The 23,413-nt window shown below is 41.6% G+C and overlaps 1 protein-coding gene across 2 annotated transcripts; it reads left to right on the top strand.

Annotated features, from left to right (window-relative positions):
- The first annotated feature begins 15,507 nt into the window (after positions 1–15,507).
- Positions 15,508–22,231, top strand: LOC109237578 (peptide deformylase 1A, chloroplastic). Of its 2 annotated transcripts, none has more exons than XM_019403898.1 (5): positions 15,508–15,671; positions 19,780–20,275; positions 20,351–20,440; positions 20,526–20,593; positions 21,459–22,231. In XM_019403898.1, the coding sequence occupies exons 2-5, from the start codon at positions 19,844–19,846 to the stop codon at positions 21,697–21,699; spliced, it is 831 nt and encodes a 276-aa protein (XP_019259443.1). In that variant the 5' UTR covers positions 15,508–15,671; positions 19,780–19,843; the 3' UTR covers positions 21,700–22,231. The 2 variants fall into 2 exon arrangements, with proteins under 2 accessions (XP_019259443.1, XP_019259444.1); XM_019403899.1 differs by having other exon boundaries at positions 15,509–15,671; positions 19,783–20,275.
- The last annotated feature ends 1,182 nt before the right edge of the window (positions 22,232–23,413 follow it).

The raw sequence follows: 23,413 nt of genomic DNA, 5'->3' as shown, positions 1-23,413 counted from the left end.
GAGGAGACCGTTGCTGCTGGCTCCAAAGGATCTGGTCCCGGAGCCTTTCGGGGACAGGATTTGCCCCTTGGTGATATCGATGCCCTAGGTGGTCCTAACTTGGGTGCTTATTTCTCGCCCGGGGAATATAGGGACGCTCGGGACCAAAGCGCTACCGACATGGAGGGTCCCCTCGGAGGGGGAGACGAGCTTGACAACTTCTTCGATGGTGTTGATGATGTTAGTGAGGACATTGATCTCGATGCTCCCAATGCTATTGAGGGAAGCGAAGAGGTTCCAGCAGAAGATGATGGCTTTTTATGTACACTCTTCGGGTCGTAATACCTTCCCACGTTTTTCCTGACTCTTCTGTTTATTTTTAGGCCAAGAAGATGTATGACCACGCTTTCTCTAGGCTCCAAGACGAGCTTTCGTGCTATGGAAAGGAGCTCGAGAAGCTCACCTCGGGACTGCAGGAGTCGGAGGCCCTCTCTGCTCGAAAGGAGGAAGAGTTAAGTGAGCTTCGGGCGAATTTGTAGGGAGTGCTCCGAGAAAAGGCTGGCCTTGCTGAGCAGGTAACTTGTTATTCATAAATCTGTTCGTTGCTCTCATAATTCGAAGCTTACTGACTTGTCTTTTCCCTTGCAGCTCGGGCAAAAGGATATGGAGCTTCTCGAGCTGAGGAAGCAAAACGAGGTCGTGGCCTTGGAATTGGCGTCGACTCAGGGTCTTCTCCAAAGTGCTCAAGAAGAGATATTATTGCGCTATCTGTGGCTAAGTCTGACGCCGAAGAAAAGACCGCTACTTATTTGAGAGACGCCGCCACTGCGAATCAAATAGCCCGAGATATATCGGTGGAGGCCGAGCAAAAGCTGATTCAGTCTATCGCTCATGCTAGTGCCAAAGCGAGGAGGCAAGCTTTAGAGGAAGCCAGTGCTAAAGGTGCTGATCTCTCAGCCGAGATCGAGGAGGCCCGAGATTCGGAGGAAGAATTGGAGCTCTTGGTCGCTTTGGACGAAGGTCTCGGAGATGGTTCAGAGGGCAGTGACGGTTGAATAATAGGCATGTGTCACCCCCCCCCTCTTTTTTTTTTATGTGTATGTACCCCCGGGGAAACAGGTCTTGTAAAGACGTCCCTTGTAAATATATTTTTTGGCAATGCAAGAGAATTTTTCTGCTTCAAGTTTTTGAATTCTTTATACTTCAGCGTTCATGTGGAGTTAGCCTTCAGATTTTGATGTTGACTCTTTGGAGTCCATACTTATAGTAACCAGGGCCCTCGAGACCGGGCACCATCTCGAGATTAGATTGATAACTTCTTTGGAGCCGACACTTGTAATAGTGGAGATCCTCGGGGTCTCAATATTTCCTGTGCGCCGCGTGACAGCGTTGTTCGTGCAACTTGGCAGCGGGGGCCCCCAGGGTGGTACCGCCAGTACATTTCCCAAAAGGTGACGCTGTCATGGCCAGACTTAATTAGTCTTCTAGGTAGGATAACAGTCGCCGCTTGCCTCAGTATATTCACTCGCTCACTTCTCAAATGGAGATTCTGCTACTCTGGGCAACTATCTCTTTCATAGAACTTGGAGATTCTACTACTCTAGGCAACTATCTCTTTCATAGAACTTTGTTCTTTGTGCTAGCTATTTCGTCATTTCAACCCACAGCCTTTGCCCAAATCTTCATCCTCCTCTTCCTATTTTACCGTAGCCATGGCCGCTACATCGAAGAACGTTCATCAAGGAGAGGGGAGTTATGCCTCTGTTCCGTGTTTGGTCGGTGGTACACCGTCGGTATCTGGTGAGCAGACCCCGAGGTGCCTTGTCTCGAGGAGAGATTTGACGCTGGAGAAACCTCCCAACATTTACGGACATCAGGAGCATATATCGAGGTTCGTCTCCTCAATAGGGGAAGAACACCTCGAGATGATTAGGAAAGAGTGTGGATGGGGAGAAGTAGTGGTATTGCAGGTGCCTTCCCCGGAAGAGAGCATCATGACCCATGTCGAGGGGATTTGAGCGTGTACACGTATCCTTTTACACTGGGGGGCCCCGACAGGGTCGTGCTTGAGTTCAATAGGAGGTATCAGGTTACCCTAGCTCAGGCTCACCCATCCTTCTAGAGGATAGTGCTGACGATAAGATACTTTGCAAATAAGGCTGGGCTCGAACTCACCCTTAGCCACCTCATTAGGTTATATCAGCCTCTGCATTATCGGGGCTTGATTACTCTGCGACGTCGATCCACCCGGTCCCCTGCTGCTAGTGATGAAAAGGACGAGGACTGAGGGTGGATGAGCCGGTTTATTTGAGCACGGACAGTCGATATCATCCCTGGAGAGTTTTTGCCATTTCCTGAGAAATGGAATTTCATACGTAAGTGGTACACTTGTATTTTTACCATTTTGCCTGTAGTGGAGGCAAGCTCCGTGACGATGTTTTTTTATTTCATTTTCTTTAGCGATTCCTTGGCTGCCGGATGAGGTTCCTGACTTGGCAGAATGGTCCAGTAAGCTGGCAGCTTGCTCGACTTATGATAAGTGCAAATGGCGAGACCTGTTCAAGGGGAGATGGGAAGCAAAGCATCATGGTAGGTGTTAAGTGGATCATTTCCTCAGAAAAGGTGCTTTCCTTTTAGCGTGCTAACCCTGCCACCGCAGGTGCCGGAGATTTTTCCGTGATGAGGTCGTGTCCTCTAGAGGAGGAGGAGAGATCGCCAGCCTCGGGGCCGAGGATCAATCATAAATGGATAGAACCTTCGAGGTGCGAGGACGCTCGTGGTCGGGCGAGTCCTCCTCTGAAGTTAAAAAGAGGCGAGTCGGTCGAGCCTCTGGCCCCAGAGGCTTTTGTTTTTGGAAAAACGTATCCTTCTCCTGTCGAAGGTACTTCGAGGGACGAGGGTAATCAGGCGCCTTCCTTTTCTCCTACCGAAGGCACTTCGGGGGAAACTAATCCATCAGACGTAGGCTCGACCTATGGCGAAGCACAACGGCTTAGCTCTATGGTAAGCTTTGGTAGCCGGTACAGACTTCTTTTGGTTTCGCGCTCTCCCTTTCTTATCGAGTTTTTCTTTTGCAGGCCTTTGACAAGCTTAAGTCCGAGTTGCTTCGCCGTGAGGCCAGGCTGCAGAAAGCTTTGGATTAGGGGAAATCCCTTAGGCTCCTTTGTATGAAAAAGGAAAACGAGATGGTATATCTATGGTGTGAGGCGGATCGAAGTCGGAACTACGAGAGCCGTCTTAAAAGACAGGTAACTTGCACTTTGTGCAGTCGTATGTCCCCGATTCCACTTTCGGATGTTAATACTTTGATATTTCAGTTGGAGAGCAAAACGGAGGAGCTGGAACGACTTTTGGGCGAAGTTGGCCGGGTTAGACGTGAGTCTGACGAGTTGAAGGCTCAGATAAATGCCCAAGTTGCGACCAAGGAGGATGCTTAAGGCTTCTGCCCTTTAGAGACAACTCCGGAATGTTTGTGCAAAGGATCTTGTTCGAGCGAATACGGTTACAAGGATCGAGTATGAGCTTTTGAAGGTGAAGGCCGAGGTTGTGGATGCCAGGGTCGAGGCTGTAATGAGCCGCACTAAGGCCGACCAGAAAGTGGCGGTTCATTTGAAGGGTGCTGCTGATGCTAGAGCTGAGCTGAGAAGGGCCCTCGACCGTGAGAGCTGTAATAAAGAGTATATGAGGTGTAAATCTCGGAGAAAAACCCTCGAGGAAATTCATGTCAGGGGCTTCGACCTCTCGGAAGAGATAAAGCAGGCGAAGGCGGAAGAATATGATGCTAAATTCCTTTAATCCGATGCCGAAGATAGAGGATGAGGCCGACGTGCCATAGTCCCCGAGAGGGACGTAGATTTCTTTTTCTGTTTATGTATATAGTACTTTCAAAGTACGTTATAAATGGAGCTTGTAATTTCTTGCGTATATGTATAAAAGGAAACCCCATGGTTTTATTCCTCTTGAATTTCTTTTTGCCTTGAATTTAGCCAGATGAACTGGTCTTTGAGTTAGAAGGAATCCTTAGATTCATAGTATGGCCCTGAGGCTCAATGGGCTGGCCTGTAGGCTTTTACGCGCTCGGTCGATGTGACCTTTTAGTGTAAGCCGGCATTCGAGCTCTTATGCTTTTGCTCTTAGGCATGTTTGGTCAACTGTTTTGGGTTCAGTCTCCGAGTCGGGTATCAGTTCGAGCTCATTCGACCCTCAAGTTTTTGAATTTCAGGCTGGCGACAGTGGCTCTTACGCTTTGGGTCGGTGCGACCATTTGTGTGAGCTGGCGACAATGGCTCTTACGCTTTGGGTCGATGTGACCCTTTATGTGAGCTGGCGACAATGGCTCTTACGCTTTGGGTCGGTGCGACCTTTAGTATAGGCTTTATTTTTCCCTCGTTAAAGATTTTTGAGATTGCATTTGCCTGACTCTTCAATGGTTTGATAAAAACCTCGATTATGAGTCGTTATGTGGCAATGATCGAGCACCTCGGGAGGTTTAGCTCGATGGCTGAGTAGCTCGAAGCCTGTAATTTGGAGCTAACATGGTCGAAGCTCTTTTACCTATGTCGAGGGTAGCCTGTTTAACCGGTTCTTTTCGAAGTAGATTCGAAGTAATTGAAGGCCTGTGTATTTGTAGCGACGGTCGGGCGTCCCCGAGTCGCGTTAGTTTGGCTGGTACAGCCTTGTGAGCGTAGTCATTTGTGTTCGGACGGAGCCTTTTAGTCCCGAGTGAAGTAGTTTCGGAATCTATATCGAGGGTATGCCTTTTAGGGGTCTTACAAGTTCAATATATATACTTTACTTTGAGATCGAGTTTATGCCGTTAGTAAGGTCTTACAAGTTTTACATGCCTTTGAGGTCTTACAGTTTTGGATACTTGGTACAAGTATGGTTCATACCTTGCTTGAGGTCTACAGATATTGCCACTTGGTACAAGTGTGGTTCATGCCTTGCTTGAGGTCTTACAGATATTGTTGTTGCCTTATACAGGTCTTACGAGACCGAGCCTGCCCGCTTGGGGTCTTATGGCCTCGGGTTTTGATAAGTGGCGATTGGCGACAGTTCCCGAGTCATCGAGGGTTCCTTAGCTCGGGAGCCATTACTTGTAAACTTGGTATTGCCTCATTGAGGGCTTACGATTCTGGAGTTTCCGACCCTGAGGCAGTGCGTTTTTTGAGATTTTGACGCCAATCCACGAGTGTTCGGGGCGCTTCTGGCTTTGGAGCCATTTTGTGAGTTTGATGTTGCCTCGTTAAGGGCTTATGAGTTTGGAGCTCCGACCCGGAGGTCATTCAGGCACTCCCGAGTGTTCGGGATGTTTTTTTTTGACAGAGGAGCCGTTTTTGCAAAAATATCGAGCTTCTTTGAATACGCAAAATGCTTTTTGAAATTATTCTTTGATTGCTTGGTGCAAGCATACATGTCTTTGCTGTTGAAGGCTCGGTTATTCTATGCAAACACGGTTCGTTCGACCGTTTGGCCCGGTACATTATTTTTCCTATCGAGACCCTGTTCAGCATATCTTAGCTTCTCCGCGAAGGTGATCTTCCGGGAGGATGCCCCCCAGTATTCGAGGCTGACTTCAAAAAAAGCCTTGAATACTTGTTGAGTCTTCCTTAGGTAGCATGTGGTTGTTGCCTCGTTAAAAACTTGGCTGGTAAAACCCTTCTTGGGATAAAAACCAGGGCGAAGGAAAAGAGTGTAACGCACGCTTTTGAAACCTAAGGCCTTCGGGAAGTTCTTTGGCCGTTTTGATTGGATACATGCACTCAGGTTAGCGTAGAGTGTAATTAAAAGAAAAGGGAGACGGTCATACCTTAGCGCGAGGCCTTCGGGAAGTTCTTTGGCCGTTTTGATTGGATACATGCACCCAGCTGTTGTGCCTGAACCATTTCAAAAAAAAAGTGAAGGCTAACCTCCCGTTCTTCCCTAGTGGGGCCTTTTTGGACTTCTTGCTGTTCTACTTGATGTACGCTCCTGTTGGTGTGGGAGCTTATATCAATGTGTTGGGCCTCGCGCGAGACCACGTCCACAAGAATCGGTTCTGGCGCATCCCCAGGGTTTCGTGGTTGTACACCAACACCTGGAACATTCACACCATTCTCTCCGTGGTCCTCAAGATTGTTGTTTTCACCTCCATTTACTGAGTTAGACATTTCGACCTGAAATCGAAGATTTTGGACAAGAAAAAGCGTGAAAGATAACTTGCGTTATGTAGTAAAACCAGCAAGAAAATGATCACTATTATTTTTAGCCCCACGGTGGGCGCCAAACTGTTTACCGTGAAAATTGTAATAATAATTAGATTTGATTATGTGGTTCTAAAAATACGTGATCTATTTTTATGCTAGTTGTAAAGCGATAAATCTTAAGTGAAAGGTTAGAAATTAGGATTATGGCCTAGAAATGGCAAGATAATCGAACCAAATGGTGGCAGGTCGAAGGCCTCAAGCTGTCGATTACAGAACCTCGGGGTCGAGATGGATGGCCGATTCGGGGCAGTCGAGAGAGAGATAACATTTACGAGAGCTATGATGATGGCCTTTATGATCAATGATAAGCAATAAATGAAGAACAATAAATAGAACACAATGAATGTAAGCAATAAATGAAAGTAAAAACTTAAAAGAATATGTTGGAGAGTAGAGAGAATGTTCTTGTGTATTTAGTATTGAGCAACAGATGTCTACAAAATGACAAGGATCCCTTTTATATATGAGGGGGAACATAGTACACAAGCATTAATTATAAAGATACGGGCTGACACAACCATTTAATGCCTTGATTCGCCTTTTTACTAGCCCAACTAGACTTACAAGCTATACATACGCGCCTTGGGAACTTCACCTTGGTCCGCCGAGACCACTAATTCACATTGCCTCGGGGCCAGTCATTACTTATGCTATCTCGAAGTTGACCACCGAGAATTTTCGGAGTCGATCACAGGAAACCCTCGAGATGCCTTGATGCTCGTGAAATCGAACCGTCGATTTCTACCGTATACAAAGATGCTATCACATATTCATTATTAATTGCCGCCACCGGCTACGATTATCAACTACCACCATGCCGCCGCCACCACACCCACCCCACCACCACCTGCACCACCACTATGACACCATCATCCTCAATCATAGCCACCATCATTATCGACCATCACCACCCACTATCCCCACCACTCCGATCACCATCATTCTTACTCACAATCAACACTCATCCACCTCAACTACCACAACTGACCACCCCATCACCATCAACAACCACAGGCGACACGTCCCATCATTATAACCTATCACCACCCACCTACCACCTTCCTCAGTCACAACTACTATCACCACCTGCTTATTAACTATCACCACCACCATCCTCAATCATAATCGCCACCACTACCAATCACTACTAGCTACTAGCATGAACCACCATTATCAACCAAAACTACCCCCAACCACCGTCTCTAGTCGGTATTCACTCGTTAGCCATCACCACCAACAACTATCATATTTTAAAAAACTATATATTTTATTGATAGAATATCAGATTAGTTAATATTTTATTCGAATTTTATGTTTATTAATTTTTAAATAAAGTTAAATTTTATACATTCAGATATTAAAAATCAAACAGTCTTAATTATTTAGTATTCAGTCTTAATACACATCTTAATATATTCAGATGTGTATTCAGATTCAGATGTCTTAATCTTAATACACATCTTGATATTCAGATGTGTGTTTAGATTCAAACGTTTTAATCTTTAAAACAAACAAATAAGGCCTAAGTGTCCCTTTTGACCCTTAAGTCATGTCGATCCCCATATAGTTTTTTTAATACTTTTTTATAATCAATAAATAAATAAATTCCTAATTTTCCATGCTCTTTTTGATTAACATGATGGTGCACCCATATTTCTATATTTCTAGATATGACTCTGTGTCTCGTTTTGAATTCTGAGAATGACAAACCTTTCGATAAGGATCACTTTAATCCTTTGTCTCCTTGGCGCAAATTAGGATTAGCCACTACTCATCATGCTTGAAAATGTCGCGAGTACCTTACCATGCCTAGGGCGTCGAATTATTAACAAGGAAACTTATTGGGGCAATGATTTGCCGTTCAGCGGTGAATTTTATTACGTTCCTGGCTACTGGGAATGGACAAAAGACGTCTTAGGTAGGTGTCGCTTGTCATTAGAGGGTGCAAGAATTTATGACACCGTATATGCTTCACTCTTCACATATGACCGTAATACGAATATTATGCAGGCTTTCTGTGAGGCATGGTGCCCTGTTACCAACACATTGCTTACCTCTGCTGGAGAACTGTCTATATCACTTTGGGATTTGTATAAGATCGGTGGTTTGCCTATAACAGGATCTCTTTACAAGGAAGTTGTGCCAAATGTTGAAGAGCTTACAGGCACGTACGAAAAGGGGAGAAAGTTTCTTCCCCAGACTTGTGAGCATTTGTTTGATGCCTTCCATCGGCTCCGAGAGGGAGGTAGCAATGATCCAAAGGTTTCTGCGACAAAATGGGTAGAGTTCTGGTGCAGGAAGACAATGAAGTATACTCAGCCACCTTTAAGGAAAGAAAAGAAGTCTGCTCATTTGAAATCAATGCACAATCCTACGGGTCATAGAAGAAGCAGTTAATTAGTCGACTTTTGAAGAAGCTTTATTCCATAAGCTAGGAGTTATGGAGGAGAAGACGAGACATACTTGGCTGCTTTTCTATCTTGTTGGTTATGTATTTTTGTGCTCCCTTCAAAAGATGGTGACTGCATTCGTCCTGGGACCTTTAAGATCGCGTGTCATCTTGCTTGTAAACGAAGAGTCAGCCTTGCAGTCCCGGTCTTAGCCAGAATATATAAGGGTTTGAGCGAGATTTCAAAGTGCTCGTTGCTTGATCCTGCTCAAATTTGCTTTCCTGCTCATTATGTGTATGGTTGGTTAGCCCATTACTTAAAGACTCATTTTCCATATGCAAAGGGGCCAGCTGTTCCTCTCATGGCCGCATGTTCTGGTGAAGGTGCTGCTAGATATTTTGGGAAAGAGGAAGCAAGGAAGCGTATTCATAATGGAGAAAACATCATTTGGACTTCGACAACGCCCCGCAGATCTGGTCCGTACCACTACTATGACGATGGTAAGGCAGATGAGTCTGAGTTAAATTTCTTTATGAGTATTCGCTCGAATTATCTTCCTTTGAGGGATGGAGTCAACTTTATTATTGAACCTTACAGCCCTCATCGATTTAGCCGCCAATTTGGTTTTTATCAAGACACCCCTGGTCTCTTAGAGCAAGACCTCATTAGAAGAAGGGTTAAGACTTGCGCGGATTTGTGTGTTGACTAGATCTAAGTCGAGGGCAGTATTTCCTCCTTTTGGGTCCAACATGAAGAAGTTTACATTGTCAAATTATAGATCTTGGTGGGCAAGGGCACATGGAAGCCTTCTTGAAGACCACTTACAATTTTTGATGAATACTGTTGAGCCAATCACAAATATCATTCAAGACCGCAACGAGGATGTCTTAGTGATTGATAAGCTTCCTGCTTTACAGCCTAAGGTTGTTGAGATGCACGCAGGCAACGGACCCATGCTACACAAAGAAATTCGAAGATAAGAGATCCCTGCTCCAGCTGACAAAGGTCTTATTCCATTTGGTGTAGTCGTTGATGCCTCTAACAAGCGCCTATCCCAAGAGAGAGTGATAGCAGCAAAGGAGATCAATGTTGGAAAAAGAAAAGGCCAAACCCAGAAGGGGTTGTAGAGGTCCAAAGCGTTGATAGCCCTTCAAGAATACTAACAGCTCAGAACGAGAAGGTAAAAGAAAACATAAACTTTTTATTTTTGTTATCCATGGCCAAATGGCTTTGCTAAAGTGTTCTTACATTTATTTATTTATTATTTTTTTCAGGCTAATAACGTTGGAGCGTTGCAACGAGTAAGGCCACAAGATAGTGGTGAGTCTGTAGCAGGACCGAACCCACAGAAATCATCTTCCACGGCCAAGGCAAGTCAAGAGGCAACTTCTATTTCTCATGATGGAATTAGGTCAAAGTTGGGCTCTGATTTGCACGAACGACCACCAATTGCAGCTTCACTTTTTGATGGAAAGAAGGTTGTCTTGGATATTCGAAAGGAGTTTATCTTGAAGCTTTGGACTTCGATTCAGCGTAAGCTGAAAGGAAGCACTATAGACAATGTCTCTGAGCTTGAAGAAAACACTAAAGTGATCCGGGTGAAATTAAAAAATAGCCAGATTTACAACTGGTCGTTAAAAAATAGCGCAGTTTCAAAAGTAATCGATATTTAGCCACTTTTCATGTAAAGATAAATCTGAGTGAAAACACTGTTCAAAATCTGGAAAATATGCCAACATATTATGCTTGAGTTCTAGCATAAGTATACTCGAACTCCAGCATATTATACTGGAGTTCCAAGATAAGTATGCTGGAACTCCAGCATAATATGATGGAGTTCCAACATAAGTACACTAGAACTCCAACATAATATACTGGAGTTCCAGCAATTATATCGGTCCAGCATAATATACTGGAGTTCGGAGCACCGGTGCTCCAGTCTCCAGTATATTATACTGGAGCCAACAAAGTATACCGGTCCAGCATAATATGCTGGATTTCATACACAGGTGCACCGAAATCCAGTATATTATGCTGGACCGGTCTCTGCTGCAGCAAAATAGTAGCTATTTTCCATTGACTTGGTAAACGCTGGCTATTTTTGAATGACCAGTCCGAAAACTGGCTATACCGTGCTATTTTGTCAAGTGATCCTTGAGGCAATGGGTGGGGATGTGGATATTTCCCCTTTGAGAAACCTATTAGTCCCTTTTTGAGCTTGTTGCTTCATATAACAAGACACGATCGGAATTATCTGAGAAGGTTGAAGAGAATGCAATATGAGATGTTGAGGTACACCTTACAAATGCCATGATTGAAGAAGAAGAGAAGGTTAGAGAAGTGTCATCTATCCGCCAGTCCCTAGTTACAGTGAAAGAGAAGATAGAGAAGCTCCGTGAAAAAGAGAAGAACTTAGAAGCCCTTTTAGAAGTGGCTGAGAAAGAAGTTGAAGAAGCCAAGTTAGGAGCCTCAACTACTAGGAAGGAGTATGACGCATGCTGCACTGCCTTGTTGACTGCTGATGACTTGGCCGATTTGGAGAAGAAGAAGAAATACTTGGAAGCTATGCTCAAAGATTTGGCCAAAACACTGCTTTATTTGTTTCTTTTTCTTCTTGCATTTTATTGTTTAGTAGATGTTCTCATCGGCAATAAAACTTCTTTTCTTCACTTTATATTGTATGTTCTCATTAATGTTCCCCTCTGTTCTTGATTTTTTTTAGTGCTTTATGGATTTGAAGCCTTGACATGCTTGCAGACTTTAATTTAAAGAACTAGCCGGTTTGAATACTTCAAATTGATGATGTAACAAACCTGAAAAAAAAATCAACTTGACTTAAAATCGGAGACTTCTTATTAAAGAAACTACAATCATTCCATCAAAGAACTCAATTTGACATAGAGGACTTGCTCCCGCTGAGCCATCAAGATAAGACAGAAGTTCAACGAAAGAATACATGTACACCCAATTTTCAACTGTCAATCAAGTGAATCATATTCCATCATACCTCATCTGAATAATGCCTTGGGTAATACGTATTTTGGAACTCATATGACTGAACTTAGAATGAAACTCTAAGCTGTCTACGTACCTCGGTGAAGAGGATCAAGTCATTCCGTAGTTCGAAATGGGTGAGTTTTTTTTTTGCGTCCTAACTTTTGCCTAGGCCGCCTCTTTGGAGGTTTTCAACCTAGCAGATTTTTTTTTGATGTCCTAACTTTTGCCTAAGCCGCCTCTTTTGAGGTTTCAACCTAGCGGACATTTTTTTGTGTGGGCCGTGCACAGTTTATACTCTTACGGGTCAGGAGTAATATGCAGTTTATGCTCATGCGTTAAGGAGCATATTTGTTTTCTTCAAGGATAATATCTCTTCATGAATTTCCCGTTGATGGGGCCGATCCGCAAACCTTCCGAGTCAACTATCTTGTAAGCGCCACTTGAGTATACCTCTTGTACGATATATGGTCCGTCCCATTTAGCAGAGAATTTGCCCCCAGATCGACGAGAGGTAATAATAGGCCTTTTGACCACAAGAACTTGGTCACCCACTTGGAAAGATCTAAGGCATACCCTTTTGTTAAAAGATCGTGACAGGCGAGCTTGATAACATTCAAGGCTTTGTTGAGCTTCTAGCCTCTTTTCATCAAGAGCTTCCAACTCTTCAAGGCGTAACCGAGCATTTTCTTCATCAGTGAGTCCTTCTTGAATGGAAAGCCGCAACGATGGGATTTGACGCTCAAGTGGAAGGACCGCTTCAACTCCATAAACAAGTGAATAAGGAGTCGCTTGCGTTGGTGTGCGATATGTGGTCCTGTATGCCCAAAGATCTTCTTCCATCCTTTCATGCCAGTTTCTCTTAGACTTAGAGACAACCTTTTTCAACAAGTTGCAGAGCGTCTTATTAAGTGCTTCAGCAAGTCCATTGGCAGCAGCATAATACATGGAGGAATTGCGTTGCTTGAAGCCAAAAAGATCACATATTTTATTCATTAACTTGTTATCAAATGGCTTACCATTGTCTGTCAATATATATCGAGGAATACCAAAGCGATAGATAATATTGACTCGGATGAAGTTAGCCACATTTTCCTTCTTTACTTCTTTAAGAGAAACAACTTCAGCCCACTTCGAAAAGTAATCAGTTGTGGCCAAAATGTATAGATGTCCACCAGAAGACTTTGGCAATGGACCAACAACATCCAAACCCCAAGCATCAAATGGCCAAGAAGCACAGTTGGGTGTAATACTTTAGGTGGTTGATGTATGAAGTTAGCATTGGTCCGTTTGAACTGACCAATACCATCCAGACACTTGGCATGATTTAATTGGCTCATTTATTTGGCTTGGATTGCCACATCACTTGACACATGCCATGATTTCATTGGCTCATTTACTTGTCTTGGATTGCCACGTCACTTGACATGTGGCATGATTTTGTTGGCTCGTTCTTTTGACTTGGATTGCCACATCACTTGACACGCGGCATGAGCCTGGGCTTTAAGATGGGCTAATAGCCATTTGGACCTTGGGCTAATGAAGTGGGCTTATCATTTAATTTGTCGCCCAATTAAATGGACCAACCCAATACATACATATTGAGTTAACCCAATTTACTAGCCATGATATTTATCTGGACTATTATCTTCAATTTAATTTAGTCCAACTTATTTTATGGAGTTAAATCCGATAAAATATAAATGCTTACAACAACACAAAAAAAACATTCCACTAGACAACATTCAATCCAACCTTCAAACGTTCTAACTCAGGCTGAACAAATTTCTTTAACTCAGCCACTACAAGATCATGAGATCCTCAATGCCATTCATTCTTTTAAACCGTTAACGGCTCCTGGGCCGGATGGACTACACCCCTTCTTCTATCAAAAATATTTGGACACCATTGGCAATTAAGTCAAATACTTCTGCCACAAAGTTTTTCTTGATCATAAGATACACCCTAACATCAACTACTCTTATTTGCCTAATCCCTAAACATAAAGACGCTTCATCTATATCCCAATATCGCCCCATAAGCCTATGCAATACTATTTACAAACTGATTACAAAAATAATTGTAAATAGGCTCAAACCAATTCTTGAACATATAATAAATCCAACTCGATCGAGTTTCCAGAAAAATAGTAGAGCTGCAGATAATGCTATTATTGTCCAGGAAGTAATTTCTAGATTCCAAAAAATGAAGGGCAAAAATTCTAATATGCTTCTTAAATTGGATCTTGAAAAAGCATTTGACAAATTAGAATGGTCATTCATACATCATACTCTCGTTACCCTAAATTTTCTGCCAACTTTTATTCAACTAATTATGTCCTGTATCACAACAACATCTACATCAATTCTTATTAATGGAAACCCCACTGAATATTTCAACCCCACCAGAGGCATACGCCAAGGAGACCCACTATCGCCATATCTGTTTATCCTCTGTCTTGAAATGCTCTCGCGCACAATCAACACATCAGTCGATTATCATGCTTCGCAACCAATCTCTCTCGCTAAAAGAGGACCTCTGCTATCTCACTTATTTTTTGCTGAAGATATTATTCTAACAACAAAAATTACTCCAACTACATACGAATTAATTGTTGATACTCTTACTCACTTTACAAACCACTCGGGCCAAACTATAAACTTTCAAAAATCAAAAATTTTCTTCTCAAAAAATTTCTCAACAATTACCAGAACATCAGTACTCCAACTCTTTCAAATGAACGAAGGAAAAAATTTTGGCAGATATTTAGGGTTCCCTATCTTTACAAAGAAACCATCAAAAAGGGATTTCCAATTCTTATTAGATAATTTCAAAAATAAACTAGCTGGTTGGAAAACAAATTTTTTATCCAAGGCAGGTCGGACAACACTAATTCGTTCTACACTAAATCACCTACCAAATCACCTCATGCAATATATTACAATACCTAATTATATACTCTCTCATCTTACTCGCTACCAAAGAAATTTTCTATGGGGTACAGCTCCCAAAAGAAAAAATTACATCTTACTAAATGGAATATATCCAAGGCAGGTCGGACAACCGCTCTCTGCTACATCTACTTTTTGTAATAGTAATGTTTTGCTTAGTACTGACTTTCTGTCTAGTAATGTTCCCCATGCGGGGGTACTTGTAGTAAATCCTACTATTCCTAGCTTAGCTACTCTGATGCCTACAATGCATCATACTAATGTTACTGTTTAATTTCTATAATATAAGTACTTCTTTTCGACAAAAAAAAAAAGAAAGAAACGTTATTCCAATTTAATTTCAAGTAATTCAATATACATATGTATCGAGTTTGTACTTGCAAACTACATACATCCACAATCTATTGTGAGGTTTAAAACTAGTCCATTATTTACTGGGCTATTATCACTTTTAGCCTATGTCAGAAATTATTTATATTTATTGCCGAAAAAGTATATAAAACTTATATTATTTTTGTATATAACATACAGAATGTACATATACATATAAAATATACTCCCTCCGGTCCAAAATAAGTAATTTTTGGATGTTTTCACACAGATTAAGGAAGCTACCTTTTAACATTAATTAGCAATGGAATTAACCATATTAACCTTTACTATCTCACATAAACACTCCTAACACATATTCCAATACTATTTACTCCCAGGATAATGTAGGAAAAAAATAATTAATTCATTCTTGAAATCTGGAAAAATCACTTATTTTGGACCACAAAAAAGGCCAAAAAATCACTTATTTTGGATCGGAGGGAGTATCTTTTTGGCTTATTTTGAGAGCGACTATATAATGTAATTTTCCCGTATTTTACTGGGCTCAATCCCCGACCATGCTTGTTACTTGAGCCCAGACCAAAGCAATTAAAATGGACAAGCTCAGCCCAAGATGCAATCACCATACGTCATCTTCTCTATCTATTCCTCTGCATTTGTGTTAAAAATCCATTCGTTTCCCTATTGGGTTCATGAGACTAGAGGAATAAAGCTCATAGCCTGAGAATTGGGCCAGTGGAGCTGAAGGTTTGCATTGTTTCAGGTGCTACCGGATAAAGGTATATCTATTGAGTTTTTGGTGTCAGCTTGGTGTTTGGGTTTTTGCTTATTAACTTTCCACTTCTGACTTCACAACTTGTTGGGAAAAAAAAAAATACTATGATGGTTTGTTATGCTTGCTTAATTTTGCTTAATCTATTTTAGAGAGTTGTTGTTCAGTTGCCAGAACTTATGGAGAAGGTGACAGACATGTTATAGGTTCTTTTTTGCCCCTAATTTGATACGCTGATAGTGTGAAGATTTTTGTACACTATCCGTTAATTTTAACCTGTAATAGCAGGCTACGTATCATTTTTACCAGATAACCAATTAAAATTTTATCAAGAGATTTACATTAACCTGTAATTACCTGATTATCTAATAGATAACCTGATTGTGTTTATATTTTTTACACCACCAATGCATGGAACATAAATTCTTTACTCATTGCTTTTTCTTTTTTTTCTGTACGAGGACAAGTTAAAGTTAAAGAGAGTTAGCATTTATCTATGTAATACCGGGGTTAAGTATAAAATGTGCTTTTTTGTTTTTGATCTATGAGTTATTTACATTACCAGCAGTAACAACAAATCCAGTGGAATCCTACAAGTGGGGGGTCTGGGGAGGATAGTGCGTACGTACTACGTTGACCTTACCCCTATCCTGGGAAGGTAGAGAAGTTGTTTCCGAGAGATCCTCGGCTCAAGAAAGATGAAAAGAAACAATAGAAACAAGCAATATCAACAACAAAGGCCAGAAAGATAAATAGCAGCAATCTAAGAGCTAGAAAATCAGATGAAAGGAAGCAGTAGCAATAAGCAGTAACAACAGCAAGATACTAGAAAACCAAAGTGAAAGATAGTATGAAAACAACATGTAATACTAACAATCTAAGAACAAGAATACTACCAGACTAATCCTAGAACCTCTGGTATGGCACAAAAATACTCTAAACTACCTACTAACTTTCTACATAATTCTCGGCCTCCACACCTGCCTATCAAGGGCGATATCCTCGGTAAGCTAAAGCCGTGTTCATGTCCTACCCGATCATCTCTCCCCAATACTCCTTTAGCCTCCCTCCATCTCTTCTGATAGCCACCAAAGCCAACCGCTCACACCTCCTTACTGAGGCATCTGAGCTTCTCCTCGTCACATGCTCGAACTATCTAAGCATCACTTCTCGCATCTTGTCCTCCACGGGAACCACGCCCACCTTTACTCGGATATCTTCATTCCTAATCTTATTTAACCTAGTATGCCTGCACATCCATCTCAACATCATCACTTCTGCTACTTTTATCTTATGGATATGGGAGTTCTTGACTAGTTAGCACTCTGTCCCATAGAATATAGTCGGTCTGACCACCACTCTAAAGAACTCACCTTTAAATTTCGGTGGCACATTTCTTTAAGACGTCAAATGCTAACCTCCATTTCATCCATCTCTCCCCAATACGATGTGTGACATCCTCGTTAATCTCCCAACTCCCTTGGATAACTGTCCCGAGATACTTGTAACTTCCTCTCTTGGGATGACTTGTGAGTCAAGCTTCACGTCTATGTCCACTTCCTCTGCCACGTCGTTGAACTTGCACTCCAAGTATTCTGTCTTAGTCCTTGCTCAACTTGAAACCTGACTCTAGAGCCTGTCTCCAAACCTCCAGCTTCTCGCTAATAACGTCTCGCGTCTCGTCAATCAGAACTATATCATCTGCGAATAACATATACCATGGCACCTCCTCTTGAATATGGCGTGTCAGTGCGTCTATCGCCAATGCAAATAAAAACGGGCTAAGCACAGATCCTTGGTGTAACCCCATCACAACAGAAAAATGATCAGAGTCTCCTCCCATTGTCCTCACCGGAGTCTTAGCTCCATCATACATGTCCTTAATCACCCTAGTGTATGCTACAAGAATGCCTTTAGCCTCCAAACATCTCCAAAAAACCTCCCTTGGGACCTTGTCGTACGCTTTCTCTAGGTTAATAAACACCATATGCAAATCTTCTTCCTTTTTCTGTACTATTCCACCAACCTCCTAACAAGGTGGATGGCTTCCGTAGTCGAACGTCCCGGCATGAATTCGAATTGGTTCTCAGAAATAGACACAGTACTCCTTACCCTCACTTCCACCATCCTATCCCAAATTTCATAGAATGGCTAAGCAACTAATAGCCCTATAGTTGTTACAAATTTTGGATATAACCTTTGTTATTGTACAACGGAATCATCGTACTTCACCTCCATTATTCGGTCATCTTTTTCGTTCTAAAAATGGCGTTAAACAACCTTGTCAACCACTCCTAGCCTGCCCTACCCACGTACTCCAAAATTCCACCAGAATCTCATCTAGCCCTGTCGCTCTGCCCCTACTTATCTTACACATAGCCCTCACGACCTCCTCAACATTTATGCGCCTACAATACCCAAACTCTCAACGGCTTTCAGAGTGCTCCAAACCACCCAGCACAATGTTCATATCTCCCTCCTCATTCAGGAGTTTATGAAAGTATGTCTGCCATCTTCGTTTAATCTGTGCCTCTTCCAATTAAACTCTGTCTTCCTTGTCTTTGATGCAGCTTACTTGGTCCAGATCACGAGCCTTCCGTTCTCTGACCTTGGCCAGCCTGGATAACTTCCTGTCCCCGCCTATGGCCCCAAGTTCCTTGTACAAACAACCAAAAGCTGCAGTCTTAGCCTTCGGACCGCTAACTTCGTCTCCTTCTTAGCCTTCTTATATCATTCTTTGTTTGTCCTCTTCTCCTACTCGTCTGTGCTCTCCATTAACTTCAAATACGCTGCTTTCTCGGTTTTCACTCTTCCTTGGACTCTTCATTTCACCACCCGTACCCTTTGTGACCGCAAGGGTAACCCTTCGGGACTCCTAACACCTTTCTCACAGCTTCCCTAATGCAGTTAGCCGTCATGGTCCACATACCATCCGCATCCCCACTACTCCTCCAGGCCCCCATAGCCAGCAACTTTTCCCCCAACTCCTCCCTCAACTCCTGGGCTTTGTCCTTAGTGAAGACTCCTCACCTGATCTTCCATAAACCCCACACCATCCTCTTCTTCCTCTTCAGCATGATCTCTATGTCCATCGAAGAGCCTATGCTAGGTCGTGAGTTCTCACTTGGGATAACCTTGCAATCGGTGCATAGACCTCTATCACACTTCCTGGGGAGAAGATAATCAATTTGGGTCATGGCCACCGTACTTTAGAAGGTAATCAAGTGCTCCTGCCTCTTCTTGAAACTTGAGTTTGCAATTACCAAATCAAAAGCTTTAGCAAAATCCAACAGTGAAGTTCTTCCTCCGTTTCTATCCCCAAAACCGAAGCTGCCATGCATCTCGCCATGTCCCCAGCAGTCGTCCCGATGTGGCCATTGAAATCCACTCCTACATTACCAACAAAGAAAGAATTCAAGCAAATTGTTAGTAGCACAAGAAAGGGGGGCCTTTTTAGTTGTTTAAACTTCTGAACTTTCTGTTTTTCTTGCTTTTCTGCCATTGAAGTGAATGGCTGAATTCTTTCGGTGTACCCATGCATTGCTGAACTGCACTATATTGTTTCTTGAATCTTGCCTCAAACTAGGGATTTTTTAGTTCTACCAAAGATCTTCGATTGATATACAAGCCACCTGAGATAAGAACTGCCACTAGTCTGAATTTAGCTTTAGATTCTGCACCGTCTGATTATTTGAATGAAAATATATGGTTTACCTGGAAAACTTGGCATCTTTTCATAATGCATTACTATCAGTTATTTACATCTCTTGTTGTATTGTCTTGGCCAATGTTATCAATTTACACTGCCCCATTTTTATAAAGCTAAGTCACAAATACACATCAAACAGTTATAGCCAAACTAACTAGTATTAATCATACATTTCGATCTATTTGATCTCTAGCTGTATTCACAGGAATCTGAGGAGATAGTAGCTCCTAGGCATCATATTTTATCTGTAAAAGTTCGATAAATTGTTCTGTGACCGACCGGAGATTCAAGTTTTGTTGAAATTGCACTTTGCTTCATGGTGTTTTCTGGCAGTATTGTCCATTATATTGCTGACATGAAATTACTGCCAATTCATCTGATTTTCTTGAACAAAAACTGTGTGCAGCAGGCACGTGTACTCTGGGATATTCTAACCAGTGTTATTGGGGTGGTGGGATCTGAATTTAGTAATGGAGAGCGTTCCGCGATTATCACAGCGTGTTCTTTCTGTGCCATTCACCCCAAAATACTTGAAATCTTGTAAGAAACCAAGGCCTCTGACCTCCTACTTAATGCAAATCCACGACTGCCAGAAACCAGTATTCATACAATGGAATCTTCAGGGCAGACCTTCTTTATGCACTGATTTAGTATCTGTAAAAAATTACAGTTCTACCACTGCTCGAGCTGGTTGGTTTCTTGGTATGGGAGAAAAAAAAAAGCAAGTCTTGCCTGATATCGTGAAAGCCGGTGACCCTGTTCTTCATGAGCCCACTCAGGACGTTCCTCTTGGGGAGATTGGATCAGAACGGATCCAAAAGATCATAGATGAGATGGTGAAAGTTATGAGAAATGCACCCGGGGTTGGTCTTGCTGCTCCTCAAATTGGTATTCCTTTAAAGGTTTGTTGAATAAAACCTTAGTTTCTCCAAAATATTGTTTTCCCTCGCTGAGATTGATTGTCTTGCAAGTGACAGATAATTGTGCTGGAAGACACAAATGAGTATATAAGCTATGCTCCTAAAGATGAAACCAAAGCACAGGACAGACGCCCATTTGATCTCTTGGTGTGTGAACATTTATATTTATAATCTTGATAAACAGGAGGCCCAAGTTTTGTGCCATACATTCATTTTTCTTCTTTTCTTGCAGGTTATTATAAATCCAAAGCTTAAAAAGAAAGGCAATAAAACTGCATTGTTTTTTGAGGGGTGCTTGAGGTAACAGAAGCAACTAGTCTAACTTCAAGTCTTTTACATTTGAACTCTATAATGCAGTAGTTTATTGAGTTAGGACCATGTCAGGCATAGAGGCATGCTGTGTGGTACAAATTACTTGGCTTCTGCAGAAAGACAGCTATATATGCACTATGCACTCTCAAAACTCCTTTAGTATCAATATATCTTTGGAGAGTATCCAGAAAATGACATGCATTAACAACACATAAGTGGAAAATAGTTGTTTGTTTATTCTGTAATAAACTAGCAGAATTTACCATCACTTCAAAAAATGTGAAACAAAGGCTTATGAAGTTTAAAGAAGGTACAAGAGGCAATATTTTCTCGGCAATTATCAGGAATTAGCTCTTTTTTGTTTTCAGTAGAGGCAATCACCAAGGTTCACTTGACGTTTATGTTCTGATAATCGCGTCATTTATTCTTAATGAACTACCAATCTAGAGACATGCTCTTTTACTGTGCAAGTAAATGTGCCTTGAGGTGAAGATTTCACTTCGCCTATTGAAGAGATGGCATGTGAAGGAGAGCTTTGTTGATTTACATTGTCATAAGTTTCATTACTTTGCTTGAACACTTATTGTAAATAGTAAACAGGAAATAAGTGCTTTTCTTTTTAGCTTTTATAATTGTAAAATGTTTATTAGCAAAACTCCTAGCAAACTGCAAACAGTTTAACAGCGCTATTATGTGGAGGTTCAAACTGTCACAAGAATCTGAAGTTCTTCTTGACAGGGTGTTATGAGCTTTTAGACTGATATATTATGTTGGTCAAAACATGATATAATTGCTAGATGTCCTATCAAGTTAGTAACCAGAGGTATAAGTGAATTCTTTCCTTTCCGTGTAGCGTTGATGGGTTCAGAGCAGTTGTGGAAAGACACCTAGAAGTAGAGGTTGGAGGATTTGACCGAAATGGAAAAGCAATCAAAGTTGATGCTTCAGGATGGCAGGCTCGCATTTTGCAGCATGAATATGACCACCTAGACGGAACTCTTTATGTTGACAAGATGGTTCCTAGGACATTCAGGACTGTAGAGAACTTGGACTTGCCTCTTGCAGCCGGATGTCCTAAATTGGGAGTGCGCTAATTAATCGCCCCAATTGACTCTTCATCAAACTAATTGAACAATATCTTCTTGGGATCGTTTATCCTCTTGTTCTGATGTCGTGAAGTTAAAGTTTGACGCGTGCTTCGACATTTGGAAAGTTTCGAAGACAATTAAAGATGCTGCAGGCACTGACTCCCTGTGTTTGTGGAATATCGCTATGCTTCATTCAGATATCAGCAATTGAGAATTATATGGACGGCTCAATGACAGATAAGTGTACTGCATATACCATTTTTTTCTTTAAATGAGATGAATTACGGAGATTCATTTTTTTAAATTGTAGACTGTTCCCAGAATGCTGCCAGAACTTTATGAAAACTTTTGAGAGTTTGGAGTTCCTACTCTTGGGTTGACACGGACTCAGAAATACTTTTTGTAGATTTTGACCCTTTTGCTGGTACTAGGGCTGCCTATAAATACCTTAGATGCCTTAAAGCAAACACTAGTTGCGTCCTAATGCTTTTGAAACTCTTGCACGATCGACAAAATACTGCAACCTTTCTTTTTTCTACATCTTGTTTTTTTTTTCTGGAATAATTAGGAGATACTCTATTGATGAGTATACTCTGCAGTTGATACGTGTATTATACTCCCTCCTGTCCTTTTTATCTGTCTCTTCAGCCAACAAAATTTAATCTTAAATGTATATTTGTTACTTTAGAAAACTAAAAATGCATTAACTATTTTTCTGTAATTCTAAATTCTTAAACTATAGATACAAAAGTTAGAAGGAAGTACCTTCTATGATTAAAAAGGCCCCCATCCCACTCACTTATTAATGGTCTAAGACTGACTTTTCATGTATGTAATAAATATACATCAACCGGACGCTAAAAGGGTTTGGTCGTGAGATGTGCCTTCGTATTGTTAGTGTAAAAATTTGTTACACTATCAGTGTATATAACTTAAATCCATGTTAAAAAGCATCTTGGCTTGGAGTTGGTTCGGTTTCTTCTTGATACACGAAATGAACTCCTCGTGTCCTGCCATATGCAGAAGAAAAATAGAATGACAGTCTTATTCATAAAAGCTTTTGTTTATGCCTTATGGATCAACATGAACCCCTGCCAACGCTTTTTTCTGCAACAGCATTCAAAGATCAACATGTTACTAGACCGATCAACATGTTACTAGACTATATCTACACAGATGATGTTTGAAGAGCCCCAAGGGAAAAGTTTCTTCTCTAGCTACCGTAGCTGTTGTGATAACGTTCTAACTAGTACATAGAGAGAGAGAGTAGAAATGAGAGCGAACCATCTTTTGCACATAAGCTTGAATCCGTCTAGAGGTATTAGCTACTTTCAAGTTCAGATTCAAGCTTGTGGCAGAAGATGAGTCACTTGTTTTTCTCTTCTCTTTTGCTCTTCTGTATGAAGGTCTAAAGCATTGCCTAGTGGCCATTGTCTAGGCCTCTTTAAGTTAGATGATTTCATATTTTCGTTGCTAATCCTCTTTTGGGTAGGAAGTAGTAGTAACACAGATAAGTTTGAGAAGATGGGTTTTTCTGAGGCATTTCTTTCTCATCATTCTCTGTTCACAATTAGCTCCAGGCTTTACTGTAGTTTGTTATGTTGCAATATTTGCGCAGTCAAACTAGTTCCATTAGGCCAAAACATGCCTTTTGATTATAGGTAGGTGTCTTGAAGAAAGATCAGTTGTCTCCAATTTTAGATGCAAAGTAGAATGATTT

This window comes from Nicotiana attenuata, unplaced genomic scaffold, assembly GCF_001879085.1.
Source record: "Nicotiana attenuata strain UT unplaced genomic scaffold, NIATTr2, whole genome shotgun sequence".
NCBI classification, from domain to species: Eukaryota; Viridiplantae; Streptophyta; class Magnoliopsida; order Solanales; family Solanaceae; genus Nicotiana; species Nicotiana attenuata.
This window is presented reverse-complemented; position numbering and strand designations above follow the sequence as displayed.